Raw genomic sequence first — 23,976 nt, forward strand, 5'->3', positions numbered from 1 at the left:
TATATTTTTATAGAACTGCTCACATTTCAGAGAATTTCCTGGCAAAGATGTTTTAGGGCAAAATGGAGAACTTTTTTCAACTGAGATAATTACTATTCTAAATGACACATGATTACACAGTCTGTTTTGCTTTGATAAAAACAGGCTGAAGCATAGTGATCTTGGTCCTTATACTTGATGCTGTGTAGTCATCATTCTTCTCTCATGGGTGTCAATATCATACACTCACGTTTTACCAATTCTCTCCTTTTAGCTAATATTTATTTTGTATTTTAAGATCTGCTTAGATTTACTCCCATTATAATTTTTCTTTCTGATTCTTGCACTGTGCTTCTTCCTGAAGCACATCAAACTTCTATGCCAATTGCTGATCAGGATACCAAGTACCTGAGCTTGGAGCAGCCTTGGTACAGCTCCTACCTTTTGTAAAAATCCTGTCTAGTATACAGTTGAAAATGTTTTCTTTGACTCTACCTTACTTTCTGTGTTTTCAGGGTTCACCATCATTTCTTATCTAATGACTGTATGATCCAATAGTCATTAGTTCATTAATTAAAATAACAAAACATCTTTTGAGTCAGTGGGTGGGAACACACACAAAACAATAAAACCAAAAACAACTCCCCCTAAAAACCCCAACAAACCAAGAGGTAAGGACATGTGGCTAGACCTTAGTCCTGAAATCAAGGTCTGGTCTCTGTAGATATCTGCAGTTTTCTAATTTATCAGCTCAGCAATTAAACATTAGTCTGCATGTCTATCTATAGGTATGTTTCATGCCTCAAAACTGCTCTGATTAATTCCAAAGGCATTTCTAAGTAGTAGAGATAACACAGGCTGTTGAATCAAACACCTTGGAACAGATTTTGGAATCTGTTAAATTCTGTTACACCTTCAGGCAGATAGATCTTCTTACCCATAAAAAGAGATAAACACTTGTGGTATCTGACTTGAGAATAAATTATTACTTAGCACATACAGTTTTGATTCTGGCATTTTTCTTTATTTCTGTGACTTACTAGCTGTGATCATACTGAGTGTTTCTAAATTGCTGCTTATTATTTTACCCCTTTCTTATGCTAACAAATATATACTAGCTGGATAAGAAATGAGAAATGTGAGAAATTCTGGAATCTATAAAGATTCTAGGTTTAATGACTTAATACAAATATTTGACTATGTGTTAGGATAGCCCTCTTTTAGCAATTAATAATTTCTAAAGAAGCATTATTGATTAAAGGAAAAGACTGGCTAAGAAAACTATAGCATGTCCATTAAAAAAGCTCATATTATAATAAAATCAAAGTTATTAATTTTGAGAATGCAGAACTAAAATTTTCTCCATTGCTTTACAACATGTTAAAAAAAATTCACAAGACACCAGCTCCACAAAATTGTAATTAATCTGCCACCAATACAGATTTTTCAAATGTCATTTATTTGACAACAAAACAATGCATAGACCCAAAAGAATATAAAATAACTAGTTAAGACAACTCAGTAATCTGGCAACACGGCACATATTTATAAAGCATTTATTATGACACCATAATGCATGATATGGCACTGTATTTTCTTATGCTAGGATGTAACATGTCTATTTAAAAGAATCCCTCTAAGACCACATGGTTTGCATGGTCTTTTAGGAATTCTTTACCAGAATATTCTTTACTAATGGAAACTTAAAAACACAGGTCTAAATGAGTTGAAGAAGCATATTATGAGCCTAAAAAATGTAGAACAGCCACTAGCTCTAGGATCTTTTTTGTTTTCCTATGAAGAAAAACAAGTATATCAGAAAGGAAAAAAAGAAAAAAAAAGGTCTGTCTATAGTTCAAGAAATAACTAAGAGTAAAAAAACACACTGAATTTAGTAAATAATCCTATTTAAAAGGATCCCAGAGGGTTCTATTTTCAGAGAACGAAACACTTTGCTGAGCAGAGGTCAGTGAAAGAATGAATTCCCCTCCTTGTCCATGGCCCCATTTCTTTAACTATTATACTTAGCTGGAAGACAGGCATAGGTCATGGACATTCAGTCAACGCTGAGGAAGAACACATGCTATGTGGTGTACATCTAGGATTAAACTGTGTCCAACCATATAGTACATGAGCTAGTAAGACTTTATTGAAGTCTATCTAAACTGGGCTTAAGTATCTTTTATAGACAGCCTATTACTATTGGAACAAATCTTTCATAAAATTTTAATCAGTATCTGTAGCCTTTAGCAATAAGTGTTTGAAACAGAAAGAAAAAATCCCCAGGGATGAAACTTGACAATGATAGCATATGGAAATCTTTGACATCGCATACTATTACTCATACTAGATTCACTACAATGGCAGAGTATCATTTTTCATTTATTTTAGTTTTTGAAGGTCTGTATTATTCATAGGAATATATGGTATTTTAAAATGTTAATACACATACAGAATACAAAAGAATGCAAACCACAATTTACATATACCCAGTTTTTTTTCAATATGAAACCAAGGTTAGAATGCAACACCAATATTACAGGACATGCTGTAGAGCTCTAAGGAGGTAGTGAGTCAGTGTTAAGATAAAGTGCGTTATCTTCCCTAATTCTTTGCTGTATTAAAACTGAAGCAACAAAAATGTAAAGCCCACCTTTGGTCTTAGTTATTAATAAAACTACTCTACTGATTATATAAATATTCTGTGTCAGGCACTTGACAAGCCTTTATACACCTTTACGAATTTAATTTTTTTTCTTCTTCTTCTTTTTCCTTGCTGCTTTCTTTTAGCAGGCCGTAATCTAAGATACCCAAGTAGAAATAAGGCTATCACTCTCTATTGTATATGGTCATGAAATCCAAGCTTGGTTTCTATAGAGATTTTGTCCCTTACAGCATATAACACAGCTGGAATGGCTGCTACTAAGTGGTTGCTCCTACAGCTGGATCCGTGTATCACAGCTTATATTAACAAAGACGAAAACATAAGAAAACTCCCAGACTCATCACTATCTCAATCACATCAACAAACTAGACACCCTGTATAGTAAAGTATCTTTGATATATTTCTCAGTATATACCACAGAAAACAAATGCAAAATTTAACTCAAACTGTGGACTATGACCCTGTGCCAGTATGTAAACTGTACTCATTCATAACAACATCACTACTACTTGCTTACTTTAGCTGACTCCTTTTGCTTAATAAGATTTTCTTATGAAGGAAACTAGGCCAAGATATTTAATAATCACAAACTGGAAGCAAATAGTCTGTAGCCAGCTATTATAACTAACACTGTTCTAGATTCAATTTTGGATACTGCCTCTAGTTTTCTAGTTTTCCCTGCAGCCACACTTAGAGTAAACAGTTACAAAATAATAAGGGTCTTAAGACAAGTGATAAAATGAACATCGAACTCACCTTTGACAGAAGCAATTTCACACAGGAAACATGACCCTCATAGACAGCAGACAGAAGAGGGGTAATATGATGTTTATCTGGAGCCTACGGAACATCAAAGACATAACTTTATTTACTTTTCTTTCTTTTTAAACCTGTCTACATCTAACTGGAGAATTCTTTATGACTATTTCAAAATTAATACCCATTTTCCTTTCTGTACAAAACACCTCCAGAGAAAAGTTTCTGGTTGCTCAAAAATTATCAAGAAGCCCAAGTCAACATGTAATATCTTTTCTCGGGAATCAGAGTGCAATAAAAATCTGAACTAAGCTCAAATCTTTTATCTGCCACTGATACATTAGTTTCTCCAAAACTATCTTTCTCACTATTATAGAAATGTCAGTGTGGTTCAGAAAGGAAGAAGGGTAAAAATGTCAATTAGGAGGCAAAAGAAGACTGCTAAATTAGGCCAACTGACATGGTGAAAAGTTACCCCTTTCACTATCATGATCACCAAAACAATTTCCTAAAATCCTGGAATTACAGAGGGCTTAAGTCAGGAGATAACAGCTCCTGCCTGATGACTTTCTCACACTTGTCCCATAGTCCAGGATAGTGTAACCTATCACTGAAGGGTCTTATGAATTATTACATGACAGCATCTACTTTACTACCTAGTGTTAACTTGCCAAGCTTTAGAACTTGTAAAGTAACAACTAAGGAAAAAAGGAATGGTTGTGTAGGGCTATATTATTTAAAGTAACTATTTTATATACCTACAACAAAGAATTTCTGAAACCATATGACAAATTACTACAATTACATACATTATACATATACCATTAAGTATAATGTATATTTGCTACATACATTAATATCCGCTCCTTTCAGCAACAGAAATTCCAGGATTTCAAGCTGTCCACAATCTGCTGCATAGTGAAGAGGCTTCCTTCCACCTTCTAGTGTCCGGTTGACATCTTCTCCCTTTTAAGAGTAGCCAAACAAAAATGACCTTTATATAGATAAGAGACTGAAGAGGAAAATGAGGCATCTGATAGTTTAACTTCTTAAAAACTTTAAAGAGTTTCAATAAAATTAAGATATAGCACACAAGTCATGATTAGACAAGCTGAAAAAAAAGAAAAAACACACAATACTAAATGCAATGAAATATATCATTTTGTTCCATTACTTCTAATGAGTTTGGTCAGCATACTGCAAATATGTAACCAAAGAAGACTATAAGTACTGAGATTTTGTATTTTCTATGATGTATCATTTTTAGAAATAATACTTATAAGGATTTTACTTTGTTCTTTCAGTTTTTATAAAAGTGGTATGGTAAAGCAGGCATTGGGAAGACAATGATGAACAATACCAAGCCTGGCCTCCAAATGCATGGAGATTATCTAATTTGAAAATATTAGTGTACTATAAACAACAACAAAGAAACTCGTGGTCACATGGTTACCAGAAGACTATGGCTTCATCTTGTTAATAGGGGATGTAGTGTTAAGACATTATCTAGTGTGGTATCATGCGATATACATAATTTCTAATCTACACTAGGATAAGGGACTTGTTATGCATCAAATGTGCCCCTAAAAGAGAATAATTTTAAAATGTATAATTTGAAAATGTATAGATTGAATGCCATTCTTTTTCTACAGCACCATGATGTTTCTAATTCAAATCTGCTTCCTTTTAAAGAGAGTTCAGCAAAATACCTAAAGTTTATTTTCTCAACAACTAACCTATTCACCTACTTTAGTTTAGTCAATCCACCAAAACGAACCCTGGTTAAATTTGTCCAAGCCTTAACATTTTATAGCCATTACCAGCTGTGTTTTCAAGCCCCTCAATTTCTATAGTTTTCACTTAGTCTTTTCTTTCCCTCTCATTAATGAATGTACTATAGATTCCCCAAATTCAAGATCTTTCTTATCTACATCATCTTTTACATTGGGTATAGAGTACTTTTGCCACTTTTTACACGTATAGGTTTTATTTCTCAACAGGATGCAAATTCTGGGAGCAGAGATCATTTTTTTTTTCTTTATCTCTTCCTAGTCTGATCTATGGGTTTAGAATATGCACTTCATCACCACTAAACACTAGGCAAGTTACTTATGTTCTGTGTGTATGAGCTTTTATAACTTAAGATGGAGATCAAATTACCTAGCTTTCACAGCACTGTTGTAGGGAATTAAACTGGATAAGCCAAATGTGCACCTAGCTCCAAATATTATGTTTCAAACATATTGTCTCTTTACAAGACTGAGTTTCACCAGAAAATAATTTCCTCTTCTGAGTTAATGGAGGATAAGATAACTACTTGTAAGTTAAGAGTACAATAAAAGTAGTGACTTTTAACAGGCTGTTTACTTAAATCAATACAGCCAAACATGGTTTCTAATAAAGACAATCTCTGCAAAATGTGAGATTTTAAGTGTTTTGTAGCTGGCTGATTTTGTTGTTGAGCAAACATCATAGAATGTATTTTAAAAATAGAAACAGTATACTTAAAAACTGTGACAGCTCTCAACCTCACTGGTATTTTGTTATAGAACCACCATGTACATATGCTCTGTTCTGGAATGGAGCATGTGGCACCTGGGAGTAACGTGTTAAAACAGGGACTTAAAATATACACATATTTTAATATACATACAGATATGCATATAATATTGTAAGACCCCTGGAGAGAATGGGTTAAGTGTCCTAACTTCACTACTTCATCATATGACCAGAGACTACTCAATTCCTAAATCTCAGAGTCCTTAATAGGAAGATGAAGTAAGAATGGCTGTACCCTCACAATGTTTAAAGTTCCCCTGTGGTGATAAATGAAGAGTAGGTTGCATAGTGCTTAACAGAGGAAGACACTTAATAAAGGTTAACTATTATTTTTATGAACCACTGGTATTGGTTTAACCCATGTATACATCTGTCTGTCTGTCCATCTGTTTATCCATCCCATCCATATTAATAAGGCAGGGTCTCAGGTAGCTCAGACTGGTCTTGAATTAGCTACTATGTAGCTAAGGATGATAAGACTGCAAGTATACACACACCTAGTTTTATGTGGAACTGAGGACAGAACCTAGGATTTTTTTTTTTCTTCAATGCAGTTTATTCAGGAATCTTGACCCTGGGGAATCTGACCCTGGGGAAAGCCAACCCACAGCTTAAACAGCCTCTGGGTAGCCAACCCCAGCATGCCACGTGGGCAATGCAGATAGGTCCACATACATGGAAGCAAGCCTTAGCCAAATGTGGAGTTGTTCGTGACAGAGAGCACTCACCATCGGGAAGGTGGAAGGCAGAAACCAGCTCCATCTTTAAGGCACAGCATTACGCAGCTCTCTACAGTTCCCCTTTTTGTTTTAGACGCATCAGGCAAGAGTAGAGGTCTGATCTCTGATATTAGAAATAAATTGGGACTTTGTACTGCTGTTCATTTAGGTGTCATCCACCCAAAGAGCATCAGACCCATCAGATACCTTTTTCTCAGAGGCGGGACCTGGGGCATCAACCCGCATGCAATCAGACATGCTCTTCTCTGGGTCCAAAGCGGCTGACCCTGAGTGCAGTAGAACCTAGGATTTTATGTATGCTGAGTGATTACCCCACTATCCAGTCCGGGTATTCATTTATATTTGAACTAAGATTATCAAAAGCTGAGTTAAAACAAGTTTCCGAAGAATGGTTGAAAATATAAACAAACATAGAGCTTAACCTAATATAAACTGTTTAGGAACAAATTTAAGTAATAAAGGTGATTAGCTGTTATCACCTTACATTACAGTCCAGTCACAAATGCAGAAACACAAATCAACAAAGGATGCTAATGAGATTAATCACTGATAAAAGTTAGTTTTCCTTCCATTATTATTATTTACTTTTCATGTCAGTATTATCTGTATGGACTCTTGTATTGAAATACAGTAGATAAATGCCCTTAGTAAGTACCCAGTAAGATGCTTTTGCTAAAAATATGTTCCCCTGAATCACAATGTTGTATTTTTAATATTAGACTGCAAAATACATATGGCATAGAGCAGTGTTTAAACTTTCTCCTTTATCCCTTCATACTTGTATTACAATTCTTACTTTAGCTGACAAGTGACAACACTGCAAAGACTGTCTGCATGACCAAAAAGAAAGGATTCTCTAGATGGGCACTTTGTAAAGCAATACTGAGAAGATATAGCATTACATGTATTAGGAAAGTGAAGGCTTTAAGATAATGTTCTTTCAGCATTCACCAACAAACAAACACACACACACACAATCAAAAAACAAAAGAGAAAAAAGCAACCTAAAGCAAACGGGACAAAAGAATAAAGGCCAGAGCAGAAATCAGATAAACAAATCAGGACACCACAGAGAGAAATCAAAAGGTGGTTTAGGAAGATCAATGCAACTGATCAACCATTATGAAACAAACAAACAAACAAAAAAACCAAACAAACAGGAAAAGAAAGGTAATGGCACAAATGCCAATACAGGACTCTACAGATGACTTCACAAGAGAACTTCCAGCCCTGTGACAGACTCACTGCTAAATGTTCCCAAGTACTTAGGAACACTTCCAGAAAACAGAAGGAATGGGAAGATGTATGAGCTAGCAAAGACATTACAAGGAAAGAGCCCACTTTGAGAATCACACTCTCAGAGAAGTTAGGAACCTTCCTTAGTTATTTAAATCTTACATTTTCATTATATGCTTACTTCCTATTTTCTGTGAAGATAGGGTAAACTGTGAAAAAGAGTTCTGTGAAGAAGCTTCAGACTTCTAGTCTGCTAAGTGCTGCTACCTACCGTATGGGCACCAGTTAAGTCGGTGAATGGACAAGTCATCTGCAGCCACCTTTTTACATTTATAGGTAATAGGGTTGTTGATAATTATGTCAGTCTACAACTTCTCTGTTTTCTTATCTCCTAGACCAGGGAAGGTTTTTCTGAACTAGTGGCTATGCAAACAGTTCTTGAAAGACAAAGCCACGGCCATATACTTAATATCTGACATAAACTGGTTCAACAAAACAGTTTTAACACACCAAATATAATAAGAAAAAAAGAAACATTTTCAAAGTAAAAATATTGTTTAAAAATGTATTGTTTATTCTGAATTTTACTTATAAAAGTAGTCAAAGGTTAAAAGAGATGAAACAACATCAGAAAAAGGCATCTACAAACTGATTTAACTATACAAATATTTACTGTAAGGTAGGCATAGCTTTACTTGCTTGAGATGAAACAGGAAGTCCTGTCTGCATCAAAGAACTAGCTGCCTTTTGGGGAAAACAAGCATGTAAGATGGGTGCCATAAGTTTGTATCCTCAGAACAGCACAAGTTATAGGAATTCAGCTAAGAGAGTGATCAAAAACTTAACTTCCTGGCACTTTACCTTTCACCCTGAATTGATTTTTCAGGTATCTGTATCTCATCTCGTTACATTTTAAAGGACCATAGGGTTTAGAGACTACAACTTGTACTTCTACTACTAAGACACATGTAACTTTCAAACCTCAACATTAGTTTATGGTGGTTTTGATTCTGACAGCATATATTTTTAGGTATATTTAACTACAAAACTAAGAATATTAATCAATGATAAAGAAGAACTCAAAGCAAAAAAGCAGAGGTTAACTTTATACTTTAAAAATGTGTAAGTTAGTCGCGTTTCTTTATGTGGACAATAGCAAGAGAGCAGATGAAAACAGAAGTGAGCACCTCGGTTCTCTACCAGATAAGGGCATAGCAGGTATGATTAAAAGCAATATTTACTAGATTTGTTTTCCTGGACTTCTTCAATCTCTGTCTCTTCTATTTTCCTAGTTGATCTTACACAGAATATAAACATGCTTAGAAACCTCTGTGTATGTGTTTAAAACTATTCTAACACAAATGGCAACATGGTAGAGTTTGTTTGAAGACACCATTTGAATCTTGTGTGGCATACATTTAAGAGCCACAGATTTATCCTTTAACTCTCAGTTCTTTTTTATGGATCTTAAACTACACTAGGTTAAGTTCATGTAAATGACAGAATCATAGAGAGGAAAATGTTTTAAATTAAATGGCCACCTGACTACTGCTGATAACTTTCTTTAGGTCGTTGTTCTTCAGATAAAATTATCTTCCTTTGATTTTCAAATGTATACTTTGTGAAACCAGGATCTAAGGCATAAGTTGATATTGTACTATCATAAGAGACCAATGTCCCCCAAAGCTACTAAAAAGCAGGATATAACTGAAAATTTTTTAGGACAGTGTGTAAATTAACACTGGACACCTGACTGAGTAGAAAGCACACAGAATGTATTAAATTTACCAAATTCTACAGCTGAGCCAATGTTCCTAGTCATTCAGTCAGTGTTAAGTATTTCCTGTCCTATTTAAAATACTTTAAGATCAGGTTTTTAAACAGAACCTTTTGAGAAATATATTCTGGCCCATAATTTCCTACCTTTTTTGTTCCTGTGTGTGCTTTATTTCCAACCCATCTACCTCACTAGTTAAAACTTTTACCTTAGGATATAATTTTGCAAATTTAAGAATCATATTACTTTACCAGTGATGTCAGCAGTGTAGAGCAGTTTCAGATTTATAAATTACATGATAGCAGTGGGTTCAAATCTACCTTTGAGGGTAAAAGAGTCAAAGAGGTAAGAAAAGTTTTGCTACTTTATCTGGAACTAATTCAGAAAAACTGCCAACAGAAGGTAAAAAGGTATGCTATATCTCCAACCTTTTCCTTGTTTTGTAAAAAGTTAATTGTTATATAAATAAATGTGAATCATACCTCATTTAAAGTAATGAATAGTTATTCACACAACTATAATTACTTAATAGGCACCGGCTTAATTAGTAGAATATGTAATAATGTAGCCTCTCCTTAGTACTAGTAAAATCATGACCACAGTGACCACTTTCTACAGTTGTACAGGGCACTCATCTCAGATAGCTTCTAATTGAGTATTTCCCTAACAAATCACTTAAGAAAGACTTCAATAGTGGGCAGTGATGACTGTGGATCTTGCAGGAAAGAAACTGAGCACAGTAACAAACAAATAAAATATCATATTTAAGAATGAAGATTACAAAATTTGGTGAATGGGGACTTCTGGGATTCTTATCCTAGGACCATTCAAGTTCTGGAAGGAAATATGTGTGTATATATTGTAAGTTTATGTTATTTAAGTATCAGTATCAATGAAGTGAAAAATAAAATGTGCAAGAAAAAAAGTTTAGGTGTAAAGAAATACAAAGCTTTACTGTTGTCAAATATTTTAAGCTGATTAAAGTATTTAACTATCTGACCTACAATAAAAAACGGTTTGTAAGAAGAACCCATGAAGTTAAGATCCTAATCATATTCCCCTATTTATGCATTTACTTCAACTTAGGATTTTTTTTTTGCTCAAAATAACCAAATAATGATTCAAATTATGGAATACTTTTAAATTTTACAGTTTGCTTGCAAAACTTAATGTTTTTCTTTAGAAGGTAGAAAGTCTAAAAATAATCAGACATACATTTTGTAACAAAAATAGTAAGTTGCTTTTAAAGAATAATTTTACTTGTGGTATAAAGCTAAAAGTTTAATAGCTAAGGGTATGCATATATATATATATATATATAAAAATGTATGTATATATATATATATGAAGGAAGCCTTACCAAATTAAGAAATACATTCAAAACACTGATTTTCTCTCAGTTTGAAAAAAAAATCAAAATGTAGCTTCATTTACAAAATATAAACTCAATGATCCATATCTAGAATTCCTTCTGAAAAGGTTTTGCAGCCTGGAAAGAATCGGATATCTTTATTTAATGGGTTACACGTTGTAATGGATCTACACGTTGTTTTTGTAAACAAACCTATGACAAGAGAGGGAAACAAGTGGACAGGAAGAATTGGGGAGGAAGTAGTCTTCATCTTACACCCCCATCATTTGTAGTTCTCAAACATTCAATGCATAGTTGGAAAGGAACAGGAATGCTCGTTTGGAATGACTCAGATCTGACCTGAAATCCTGTCCTTCCGTGATTTACCTGTGAGAGTTATGGAAAGTTACTCAGTTCCCTCTGTAAGGCAAGGGTAAGGCTTAATGAAACGTGTACCTCTATGTACATTGCTGTGTTAACTATATATATACACAACAGAGTACTCAAAAAGTGCAGTTTTTACTCATAACTGAAATTCTGATTTGAATCTGATATTTTACAGTGTTGATTCTTCTTTCTACTGGAACCAAACATAAATTTACTATGGAGCTTATATCAGCCATTTTATAGAGTTGCATTTTATTAACAAGATGTAAAGCTACTTTCTAAGTTTTATCCATATTTCATGTATTTAAGAAAAACAATTTATTCAGAACCCATACAATCATCACATTTGCTGTTTTCTTGTACACTCAAATGAATCCCCACTACCCTCAAAAAGTCACATATCCTTAGAAGCATTAACTTTTGTTGTGTTCATGTTTACCTAATACAATGGCTGGCACGGTTAGATGCTCAACTGGTATTTGCTGAATTAATTATGAATGAACCAATGAAAACTGTGTTAACTAGCTTTCTCTTTCACTGCTGGAGTTAGAAACCAAACCATGTCATAGGACTGGCACCAGAACCAGGGAGAGAATTCTAGAATATTTTCCTGAACATTTTAACAGCAGAAAGGATTCTCTGGAAATTCCTTTCAGTTTAAGAACTCAAGTTAACTTCTGTTTGCATATTTATAAATATAGATTCCTAATGCTCAATTTATAGAATAATCCCACATTTCTTGCCTAAGGTTTAAATTCACTAGAGAATGTGCTTTTTAGTTCAGAGAATTTTAGTTTAATTTCTCTCTCTTCCATTTACCCACACATGGCTTTCTACACTTGTTTTCATTACCATAAGGATTTCTGAAATATATTTTTGGAAACATTCACCCTCAAAATAAAAGTTCTATATTTTTATTATATATCTTATTTATTTTAGATGTCAAAATCTTGAGGATAAAGATGAAATTTATTGGATACATTCATTTTTTCCAACATCAGTCTGTATGATGAACAATCTATGTATGGCTAATTCAAGTCAAGTCTGTTGCTTTTTTTTATTTTTGATAAGTTTTATTGAAACACAAACTGCACATTCAACTGTTTGGTTGTTTACATACTATCTATGCCTGTTTCTGCACAACAGCAGCAATAGGGATCATATGGCTGGCAAGTCCTAACATAGGCACTAACTGATCATTTATGAAAACAAGGCCAAGTTTGCCAGCCTCTTGCCTTAGCCTCCTCTAAGCCTTCCCTTAGTAAACAATCTACCCAGACAGCATAAATAACAAACATCACCGCACAGCTGCAATATGTATATGCTGCTCTGTTTTGACACTCTGTCTCTTTAAAACCTGCATAAAATATATGAGTTGGCTATATCATGATCCTCTTTCAGATGAGGGTGCTGAGGCTTGAACTGGTGCTTTTATGTCACTATTAAAAAAAACCTGATGATTATTTTTCATAAAGCATCAAGTGCAGAACTTTACTTCCAAGTTAGATGGATGGTTTTGAAACCACTTAATTCTAAAATGATAGTCACAAGACAAAGTCAAAATTGTTAAGAAATGTAGACAACTATTGTCATTAAAATCATGGGAAACTGCATAACGTTCACCAAGTTTAAAACCAAGAACTTGAACACTAAGGGCTATTTTTTTTTTTTAAGAAAAGAAAGCATTTACACCAAGAAGAGGTATATATAGTAAACCAATTTTGAAAAAAAAAGGACTAGCTTTCCCAAATAGCAATTCAATACAATCCAAATTTAACTAGACTGTATACCAGATGAGAGAAATGTGACAATAACTGGGAATACAAAGGTAATTTCTTTCAACTAAAACTGAGCAACAGAGGCCCATTCAGATTTACTAACAAGTGTAACACACTGTACAAGACACTAATGTAGTTCTCCGAACTGTGGAGAAATGCGTAAGACATAAAGCTTACAGTCAAGAAATAAAGATTAAAATCTGTCATAAGAATGACACGGACAAGAGGTGGCCACTACAACCTTTACTGCCCTCCGCTCTGCTTACACGTTTATATTCAGCTCTAGCCAGAAGCATTCACTTAGTCATATTTGGGTTTTAAGTCCATTTCCTGTGTGGGCGGGAGAAAGCAATTTATTTCTTGGATTTTGTTGCGGTATGGGCCAGGCTTCACATTTCATCAAGATTTGTATTGAACAGCAGGAAACTCCAAAAGATCAGGAAGGGGCTTCAGTTGCTGGCAAGCCTCTCTTCATGAGACAAATGCTCCACTCCCCACTAGACATTGGCTGATGAATGCTTCCGGGGACGGAGAGCTGCCTAGTTCTCAGCAGCACTATTTAAATATATAAATAATACTAACCCACTCTACACCTACAAATGCACCTTTCCTTTCATTTCTCTCTGTCTCTTTTTCTAAAGCAGCCACTAAGGCAAAACTTGAACTCTCATTTTCTCTCCTACTTTCCCTTCTCCTTTCTCTGGCTACTGTCCACTAGGATTTATTTCTCAAAACTAGAATTTGTCAGTTAACTCTAGCTCTCAAAAGTTAAAAAAAAACAAAAACAAACAAAAAGAAAACCAAAACAAAACTCCATAGCATGAATACTGCAAGAAAACTTAGCATCTCATATAGAGATGCTAAGATGCCATACTGGTGAAACTGTTGAAGTTGGGAGCTTTGTTTAACAAAACACATGAACAAAAACTTGAGTGTAAACAGCCATAGGGGCTTGCTTCTCAAGCAAGTGGTGGTGGGAGAGCTGATGAAAATTTGGGGGTGTATGTAGTTGCTACTCTAAGGCTAGTTGCTGCCCCTGGGAAGGGATTTAGGTCCTCCCAGAGAGGACCACTAGCAAAGCCTGAGTTTGGCCTCTTTCAGCTCACTCGCCTAACTAACTTTACTGTCTGTCATGTGGCTGGTACCTCACTCCTCACCAGCACTCAATCTTGCCATGCACTATGATGTGACACAGAAAATAAAGATTTTACCACATATGAGCGAGTGCCAGGTCCATGCCCCTAAACCTTCAGAACCGTGAACTAATTAAAGCCTCTTTTTTTTATTACTACGTTAGATGCTTTAAGTAGTTCATTCTAGCAAGTTAAAAAGCTGCCTGGCAAAAGCAGAAATTTACCATATAGGTGGAGTAGGACAGAAACCCCAATATTGCTAGAAAAGGAGTAGCTACTAAAAAGTATTTCATTAGAAAACACAATAGTTGATGAAAAAAATAGACTCACTTCAGATTTAGGAAAACCTAACTGAAGTCCCAATTAACTAGCAAGGTCCTGGTTAAGACCCTTAACCTCCAAGTTTTCCTTATATAAGAGTTAGATCTTTTGGTTGTTGTTTTTATTTTAAAACAATTTTAAAATGTAACAAAATAATGAACTTTCTCATAGAATTTCACACATTTATCAATACACTTTGTTCTAATTGGCTCTTTTTCTACTGCACCCCATCACTGCATCCTTTCTTTTAACCAAATTCCTCCCTTTGCAATTCATGGCATATATATTCTGTTACCCTATCTTTGCCCCCAATCCCCTTCAGATTTCTTCCTTCTCATGATCTCCCTTCTGGTTTCATGCCCACATACAATTTTAAATCTGTTACATATTGGTACTTGTCTTTCTAAGATTTGCTTACTTCACTTAAGATAATGATTTAGTTTCAACTACTTCTCTTCAAGTATCACGATTTCACTTTTCTTTATGAGTGATAAATTCTATTCTGAACATGCATATTTTCTCAATCCATTCATCTGTTAATGATTCTACTTCCTAGCCCTTGTGAACAGTGGAAAAATAAACATGGATGTTCAAAAATGAACTAGGTGTCTTTTAAGTAGCTTTGCCTACAAACATATTTACAATTATTAACAACAGCTAATAAGGATTGAACATTACCATGTGTGCTGGCTAGTTTTATGTTAACTTCACATAGGCTGGAGTCATTTGAGAGGAAGGAACCTGACTTGAGAAAATAATTCAGCAAGATCAAGTTGTGGGGTATTTTCTCAATTAGTGATTGATGGGGGAGGGCCCAACCCACTATGGGTGGTTGCTATCCATGGGCTGCTTGTTCTGGATTTTATAAGAAAACAGGAGGAGTAAGCCATAAGAAACAAGCCAGTAAGCAACATTTCTCCATAGCCTCTGCATTAGCTCCTGCCTGCCTCTCAGTTCCTGCCATGTCTGCTTGGCTTCCCTCAATAGACTGTGACTTGGGATGTGTAAGCCAAACAAACCTTTCCTCCTCAAGTTGCCTTTGGTCATGGGGTTTCAACATAGTAATAACCCAAAGACACTGTGACAGGCACATTATATAATTCAGCAAACTACACTCCTACTTTACTACTCCAAATAAGTGACTAATAGTCAAGTCACAAGACTTCTGTAGAACAAGCAGCTAAAATTAAGAGATGCACTGGGAACAACATTTACATGACAAAAAAACTCTCCTTAATTTATAGAAATCATACAAATCTACAAATGGGCCAAATATGTAATTTACAAAAATGAACATAAGGTACAAATTAAGAAATGGGAGCCAGGCTGGAGAGATGCCTGCTCTTCCAGAGGACCCAGGATCAATTCTCATGCCCCACATCACAGCACACAACAGTCTGTAACTCCAAGATCTGATACCCTCACACAGATATACTTGTAGCCAGGCAAGGTGGAGCTTGCAAGAGTGAGAAAGAAAAGAAACAGGAGCCAGATGTGACCAAAGCAGGAGGAACTTTAAGTTCAAGGCCAACCTAGACCACATAGCACGTTCCAGGATAGACTGGACTAATGAACAAGACCCAAATCCAAAGGTGAGAGCACAGGACATTATTTTATATCCATACAATGGAATATCATGAATCATTTCAGAGTAACTAATTCCAATAAAAAGCATTAAAGATAAAACAGGAATTAAGAAGAGCAAATGCAGTGAGTTTAAAGAACTTTTAAATGGGGAAAATGGATGAGTACTGAATTTCTAATGTTCTTCTGATACTACCTACACAAACCTCTTTAGAATGGCTAATTTTGCTCAGAGACAGAGGAGGAAGGGGTCTTTACCTTTTCGGTACCAATGGCTGAATTTTCTTTTCTTTTTAATTATTTTAATTTTTTATATTAAGTACAGCTTATTCGTTTTGTATCCCAGCTGTAGCCCTCTCCCTTATTCCCTCCCAATCCTACCCTCCCACCCTCATCTCTTCCCATGCCCCTCTCCAAGTCCACTGATAGTTCTATCAGTCTGATCCTAGCTTATTATCAGGTCTCATCAGGACTGGCTGCATTGTCCTCCTCTGTGGCAAGGCTGTTCCCTCCTCAGGGGGAGGTGATCAAAGAGCCAGCCCCTGAGTTCATGTCAGAGCCAGTTCCTGTTCCCCTTACTAGGGTACCCACTTTGATACTGAGCTGCCATGGGCTACATCTGAGCCCATGGGGTTCTAGGTTATCTAAGTTATACCTATGAATGGTCCTTGGTTGGAGTATCAGTCTCAGAAAAGACCCCTGTGCCCAGATTTTTGTCCTTTTGGAGCTCCTGTCCCTTTAGGTCTTTCTATCTCCCCCTTCTTTCAGAAGATTTCCTGAACTCTGCCCAAAGTTTGGTTATGAGTCTCAGCATCTGCCTAGATACCCTGCTGGGTAGAGTCTAATCTGTGTCTGAATTAATCTGACTTTGCCCTCCCCCCAAACATGTGTATGCTGTACTGTGTGTGCATACACCTGTGGATGCACATGCATGCACACAGGTGCTACTGCATGTTTGTGCATGAGTTTGTGAAGGCCAGAAATTGATGATGGGTGGCTGTCTTCCTTGATCATTCTCCACCTTACTAAACTTACTGATTTAGCTAATCTAACTAGCCAGCTTTTTATAGTGATGCCGTCTCTGAATCCTGGGTGCTGGCCTCTGAACTCCATTATACAGGCTTGGGCAAGAAGTGATTTGCCTGCTGGACCATCTCCCTAAGCCCCTAATTTTATTTCTTAAAATTACTAGGATAGGAGGGTTATGAATTAATTTTTGTCTTCTGTATATTTTTGTTGAAAGATACTTTGTTATTATTTCATCTGGGAAAACAGAAAACTTTAATAGAAAGTATTTATGCTGTACTAAATTTTCTGTTTTTACTGATAGCAACTCCATTTCCTACAAGCTGATAGAAGCTTTCTTACAGGCTCACCAGCCAGGTTGTAGAAAGAACAACAAAGTAATAAATTTTTATAGGAAAAACATCCTGCTAGACAAAAGCGTTTGAAAAGGGAAACAAAATAAAATAAAGGAATAAATGCAAGATTATTGAATCTGGACCACTTTAAAAATGTCTATTTTTTTTTTTTTTTTTAAGAAAAGTAAAAAAAGATCCCAGTAAGTCTTCCAGTTTCTAAAGATTAAACTAGATACCTCCCTTGGATTGGAGAGATCCTCTCCTTTCACATGATGTACAACTGTTACTTTCCAAGCCTACTAAAGTGTCAAAGGCAGATGTAATTAGAATGGGTATTAGGGAGAAGCCACAGAGAAAGGGAAGTTAAGAGACCTAATGTACCGTGTTTCAGAGCCAGTGAAACAGAAGTACATGTAAACAAGACAGTGCATGTATAAGAGTGGCAGGAGAATACAACGGCTGCTCACCAGCACAACTTACAAGCACCCCGAGATGGAACCTTGGATCCTCAAAAGCTATGGTAGAACTTATCTCTAAATAGTCAAGGGAACCACTATCATTCTGCCCCAATCTTTAATTTCTATATACACAGTAGCAACCATCCCCGTTAGTTATCGGAGTTTGCTGAGCAACAAAGGCCACAAGTATGTGAAGATGCTAACAGCCAGGAATTCTGAAAGCCCTACACAGCCTATGGAAGTGAGTTCAAATTTCAGTCCTACCACCCACTCAAGAACTTCAAGATCTTGGGCAAATTAATCTTTACCTATAAAGTGTCTAAAATTACACTTATGGGTTGATTCAATAAGAAAATGAAATAACATCTGTAACATTGTAACATTACAATGGCCAAGTATATAAAATGTTAAAAACATATTCTTTTTTAAAGTGTTTAAACAATTATGAATAGAAATCTCAGAAATTTAGTTAGCCATTTTTTTCTAAGGCCAACAGATACAATGTTACCTTTTTCTGGACTGTTGTTCAGGATCACAATTACAAACATAAACAAGATTATGATCATGAAAAAATAATTTCTACCAGCTGCCAAAATAATCATTGAACAAGACAATCTGGTGCAAATTTATGTTTAACAGATATCCATATTTATGCTAATTATTTCTCAACTGTTACAATTAAATAAAAAGCCTTCTCTCTCTGTCATCATTCATGCTAAGTTCTTTTAGCAAGCCTCTTAAGCCTTAGTACCCTAAGAAAATGGAAAAACACAACTACTTTAAAGCAAACTGATACTGCTTTAAAAAATGTATATGCTTTAGATTCAGACAGTCTTTGGTTTAAATCCAAGTTGGGCTAGTCTGCAACCTTGTCAATTTAACTCCTCCAAACCTTAATTTCCTCATTGTTAAAATGGGGATATTGAAATAAGATGGTTAAAGTTGAAAATGAGCTTAAAAAAGTCTCAGAGTGCTATCTACTACCTTGTAACAAACTAATCAGTAAAAGGTAATTACTATTATATAACTACTAGTTTATTAAAAGCTAATGGAAGAACTTCTTACTAGGAACATATGCTTTTAATGTGTGAAACTCCTTCAGGTTATATTGGAGATACAAAAATGAAAAGGAACATAGCATCTACTATCCAGAAGCTCAGGGCTTAAGGAAGGACAGACACGCAGCAAAATCAGTGACCAGGCAAATGAAACAGTATAAGAAGCTCAGCTCCCTTTCACATTAAGATGATTTTTGGAAGAGGTGATATTTAGGCTAAGAGGACAAACATGAATTCACCGGCTTGGAGGCTAACTTCTGAAGCTGACTTGGCCAAACAGGATGTAAGAGGACATGGACAAATCTACTTTAAGAAATACAAGTCAGGGTCTGGAGTTTAGCTTTCAGACAGGTGAGAAAAACAATCCCTCAACATTTCACAATGGCTCAGTAGACCAAAAGCGGAGTTGGAAGTGAAGTAGACTCACAAGATGTAGAATCCATCACCAAGTTGGAGAAGGAAGTTCATCCAGAAAACAACATGCTTAAATAAATACGATCCCTTCAGCTAACTATCTAAGATGACCAGGATGGGAAATGGGAAAACCAAATCAAGAAAATAAACTTCGGGCTGGAAAACTGCAGCAACTAACTTGAAGCGGTGCTAAGCCTGGAGAGCGAAGTAATAGTCTTGACAGCCCTCAGATAGTCTCCCAGTTTCCAGTTCAGATGAATGGTTCAGTCATGAAGTTGTAGTTAACATGAAGACAATAGAAACAATTTCATGCATGTTATTTTTGTAACTAAATTCAGGTAGTCTTTATCAATGTTTTGTACTTTAAATCACATAAGTTTGAGCACAGGAAAAACAAGAGACATTCACTTACACAGACTATGTGGTGTTCCACTGGTTGATGTATTTTTCTTTTTCCCTTCATTGAAAGGTTTCAATTGATTCAGGTTTCTGCCTGCTACTAGATAATGCAGTTCAGAAGGTAGTCTGCCTTAAACACCCATTGCAAACAATTATGCAAGTCAAATACACGCGAAAAGTCTAAATTAATGGCATCAAATGCAGAAAAATCTAACCAGCCTTGTACAATGCTGTAGTTTAAAAACAAAAACGAAAACCTGCTTCTGCTGCTTCCTAACACAGGCCTGTGAGGCACTGCTCACACCTTTCAAGAACTGAAATCTTGACCGCAGGCTCACACTTGGAAGAGGACCAAGGCGCTCGCAGTTGTAAAACTTTACTTTCGGAAAACAATTTTTAAAAACTATGCAATTACTATTATGCAAAAACTATTATACTTACAAAAGGTGCAGTTTTAAGATCCAAAGGCAGTTAGCTTAAAACTTTCAAGTCCCTCACAAAGTGGATTTATTTCTATGAATTTGGGTTTCGCTTTGAACTTGGCTTTCTTAACCATATTTTTTACCCCGAATACAACGTGATCAGACTGCAAACTTCAGATAAAATCATGGAGTACCCAAAGTTAAAACGCTTTTGAAAAAACTACTCCTAAACACTCCAGATGCCAAATGACAACCTTATCACTGGAAGGAAATAATGCACACACACATTTTGTGTGGTAGTGGAGAGGAAAAAGGCCACACCCAAGTTAAGTCTTCACGGTGAAGTGACACCAAGTTTCAGAAATTTAACTATGGCTATTTTGAGCACCTAGTTTCACGGTTAACGAATTTCTATGAATTCTTCCCTTTTCCACCAGGCCTCACGTTCAAGAAATCGTTCCTGATTCTAACTCCTTGGGTTACTTCTCAGTAACTCGCTAGTCCAAGATGGAGAAATGCCTCATTCAAAGAAAGACTCCAGTAACTGAAGAGGGCCCAGCTTCTAACGATCGAAGAGCCTACTTGGGCGCCGGTTACCCGAGGGGTCAGAAAGGCCACAGCCGCCTTAGCAACACAGCGGTTCCCTGGCACCGAACGGCCACAGAGTTCCAGGCCCTTCGGCATCCCGCGTTCTCCCCGGCCGGCGCCGCTCCCGGCGCTCCCTGCGGCCACCCTACCTCGGTGCATCCCCGCTCACCTTGGCCACATAGTCCTTCACCTCATCCAAGTCTCCGTTTTTCAGGGCCCACATGAACTCCTTGTCGCACATCACTGCAGCGGGGGCGCCGGCGGGCGGGCAGAAGTGGCGGGTACGCCCGACGAGGGGACGCGAGGAGACGACGTGCCTCAGGCCGCCGGGCGGGCGAGACCGTGGGCCGCGGCGACCGTAGCGGAGAGAGAAAGTTCTCTTGCAGCCGCGGGGCCCAGCAGAGCAGGTTCCGCCTGGCTGGAGAGAAGCAGGACGCTTGCACTTCCGGTTCACGCCCCGCTAGGACCCGCCTCCGGCTTCCTCTTCCTCTTCCTCCCACTAGAACGCCTGTCTCGGAACCCCACCTCGGCTGCTTACCCCGGAGGAGCACTTGTGCGCAGGCGCATTGTTCCGGCTTGCCAACGCGGAGGAGAGGCGTGGTCCAGTGGGCGGGGCCAAGAGGTTGAGTGACAGGGCTCTTGGAGGTCTGGAATTTCAGGGTCTAAACCTGGGAAGGTTTACAGGTTTTAGGTGAGAAGTATGACACTACCATTCCACTACAGAGGGGAAAGTTAGTCTTCGAGGGCTCACTTTCTAATAATCCCAATAATTTATATTCATAATAATAACAAAAACATAAATAATGTGTTTACCTTAGATGGCCTCGCTTTCCCACTTTAAATCATAAACAAACAAACAAAAACAACCCAGTCTGAAAAATTTTTGAGAATTTCATTTATGCATATTACACGTTTAGATCAAATCCAATCCTGATTTCCTCTCCTGTTTTTCCCCATCTCCACCACCACTTTTCCTTACTCAACCTTTCCCCTTAAAAGAAAAGACGTTTTTATTTATGTGTATAGATGTTTTGCCAGAACGTATGCATTTATGTGTGCAGGTGCTGGAAGAGGCATCAGATCTCAGGGAGCTAGTGACATACAGTTGTAAGCTTTCATGTGGACCATGCTGGGAACCAAACTAGGATCCTCTGCAAGAGCAGCAAGTGTTCTGAACTTCTGAGCATCTCTCCAGCACTTCTCTTTTGTGTTTTGAGCCTGCTGAGTCCACTTGGTGCTTCCTGTGTGTACATGCACGTGGGACCGGCTTTGTTTCGTCTTTAAGACTGAATTCCTATTCTTAGACATCTCTCTTGCTCCCTTGCTTCTTTCTCTTCCCCCTCCCCATCACCACTCCTGGCTTTTTTCCTTCCTTTCCTTAACTAGGCAGTATTGGTTGGAACTCTGGAGACCCTGCTGTTCACCAGAAAGAAATAAGAAGAAAAAAATGAAGCAAAATTTGCCCAAAAGGAATTCTTCAACACTTAGCTAAGACAAAGATGTCGATATGTTTATTTTTAATTGTATACTATGTGCACACACACACACACACAGATGTATGCATGTAGGACGAGGGTGCTACAGCATCCACGGGAGAGTTCTTTATTTCTATTCTGTGGGTTCTGGTGGACTTAGGTCACTATCAGGCTTTGTTGCAAGCATCTTTACTGGGTGAACCATCTTGCCAGCTCAACAATGTAAATTTAGTACATTAGTACTGTGCATTATGTTCCATGATGGTAAATACTTCAGTGTGATGGTGATTAAAAACTAGCTCATTTTCCTGACCAGCAAATGACAGCTAACAAACATGTTTAGCATAATCTGCATTAAAAATGTGTGTGGTTTAAGAAACGCTCACTTTTTAGTTGATTTGTAGCCACAAAAGTATTTTTCTGAAGAAAGTTTGGTTCTTAGGGTTTGGCTCAAACATCTTATAATTCTGGTGAATTCTATCATACAATACTAATGATTCAAATATATGTATATACCCAAGAACGTTGAGAAAAAAAATCTTACAGGAACTCTTATGCATATAGCCTATTATTTATTATTCAGTAAACAAATAAACCAAACTAGTTTACTTCTGTATCACAAATTACAGAGGTTGGAAGCACAGTGGAGTGAAATGCACAGGATTTTAAATATACAATGCACTCTGACGGATTTTGTGTCACCCCCAGCAAGTTATTTAACCCTTTGCTTCAAACTTTGTGGATTAATGCTGTTTGGTGAGTATGTGTGCATTTGCTATCATTTAATAACAATTGCTAAAGACTTCACCTCACAAAGAAAAACCTCTGAACAGTTAAGAGCAGCTTAGCCAGTTATTCTCTTCATTTTAATTATGATTGTTGAGAATACAAATCTATTTGCCCAACAATGACATCTTTCTGGAAGGAAACTTCAGTTATTAAAAAAAAAAAAAAAAGGAAGGTGAGTTTTGAGTTTTGTTTCCTCAGAAACCTACCCCAGTGATATGTGAGTTACAGGACATGGCAGCTTTTGGTTCATCACTAACCAAGACTTCTCCTCTGTGATCTACTCCTACAGTCAGCATTTCACTTAAGTGTATTAAGCTTTTATATTTAAAATAGGACCTTGTCTCATAGATTCTAAACTGAGCTAACTCTCCATACTTCCAGATTATATAAATGGCCTCACCAGCCACCAAGACACCAAAACCAGAAACATGAACATGACAGTAGCACCAGCTATTCCCAACTTTCCCCTAACCCAACAATTTAAGGTCCCTCAAAATACTCCGGAATTAGTTGACTTCTTGTAGATTTCTATATTGATCCTTTTGTTCAACCAAGAAGACAGAGATAGACTTTCAGCTGATCTCATTTTTACTGTCATCCTGTTCCAGGTAATTTTTCACACAGAGTGTTACTGTTTTAAAGCACAAACAAAGCATGAATTCTCGTCTTAAGTGTTCAGTAGTTTCCTGGTGTACATCCTGTTTGTATGTCCATCAGGGCCCTCTATGATCTTCTCTGGAAAACCC

The 23,976-nt window shown here is 36.7% G+C and overlaps 1 protein-coding gene across 1 annotated transcript in view; it reads right to left on the minus strand.

The window, feature by feature from the left end:
- Mtpn (myotrophin) overlaps nt 1-21,500 on the minus strand; it is a 35,061-nt gene extending 13,561 nt beyond the window's left edge. The window contains exons 1-3 of the mRNA XM_021653562.2: nt 21,136-21,500; nt 4,253-4,366; nt 3,401-3,484 (exon numbers count right to left, since the gene is read on the minus strand). Coding sequence (XP_021509237.1) covers nt 3,401-3,484; nt 4,253-4,366; nt 21,136-21,207 — 270 coding nt within the window. The 5' untranslated portion in view covers nt 21,208-21,500. The remainder of the gene's footprint in view (nt 1-3,400; nt 3,485-4,252; nt 4,367-21,135) is intronic.
- Between the last annotated feature and the right edge of the window lie 2,476 nt (nt 21,501-23,976).

This window comes from Meriones unguiculatus, chromosome 3 (genome assembly GCF_030254825.1).
Source record: "Meriones unguiculatus strain TT.TT164.6M chromosome 3, Bangor_MerUng_6.1, whole genome shotgun sequence".
Lineage (NCBI taxonomy): Eukaryota > Metazoa > Chordata > Mammalia > Rodentia > Muridae > Meriones > Meriones unguiculatus.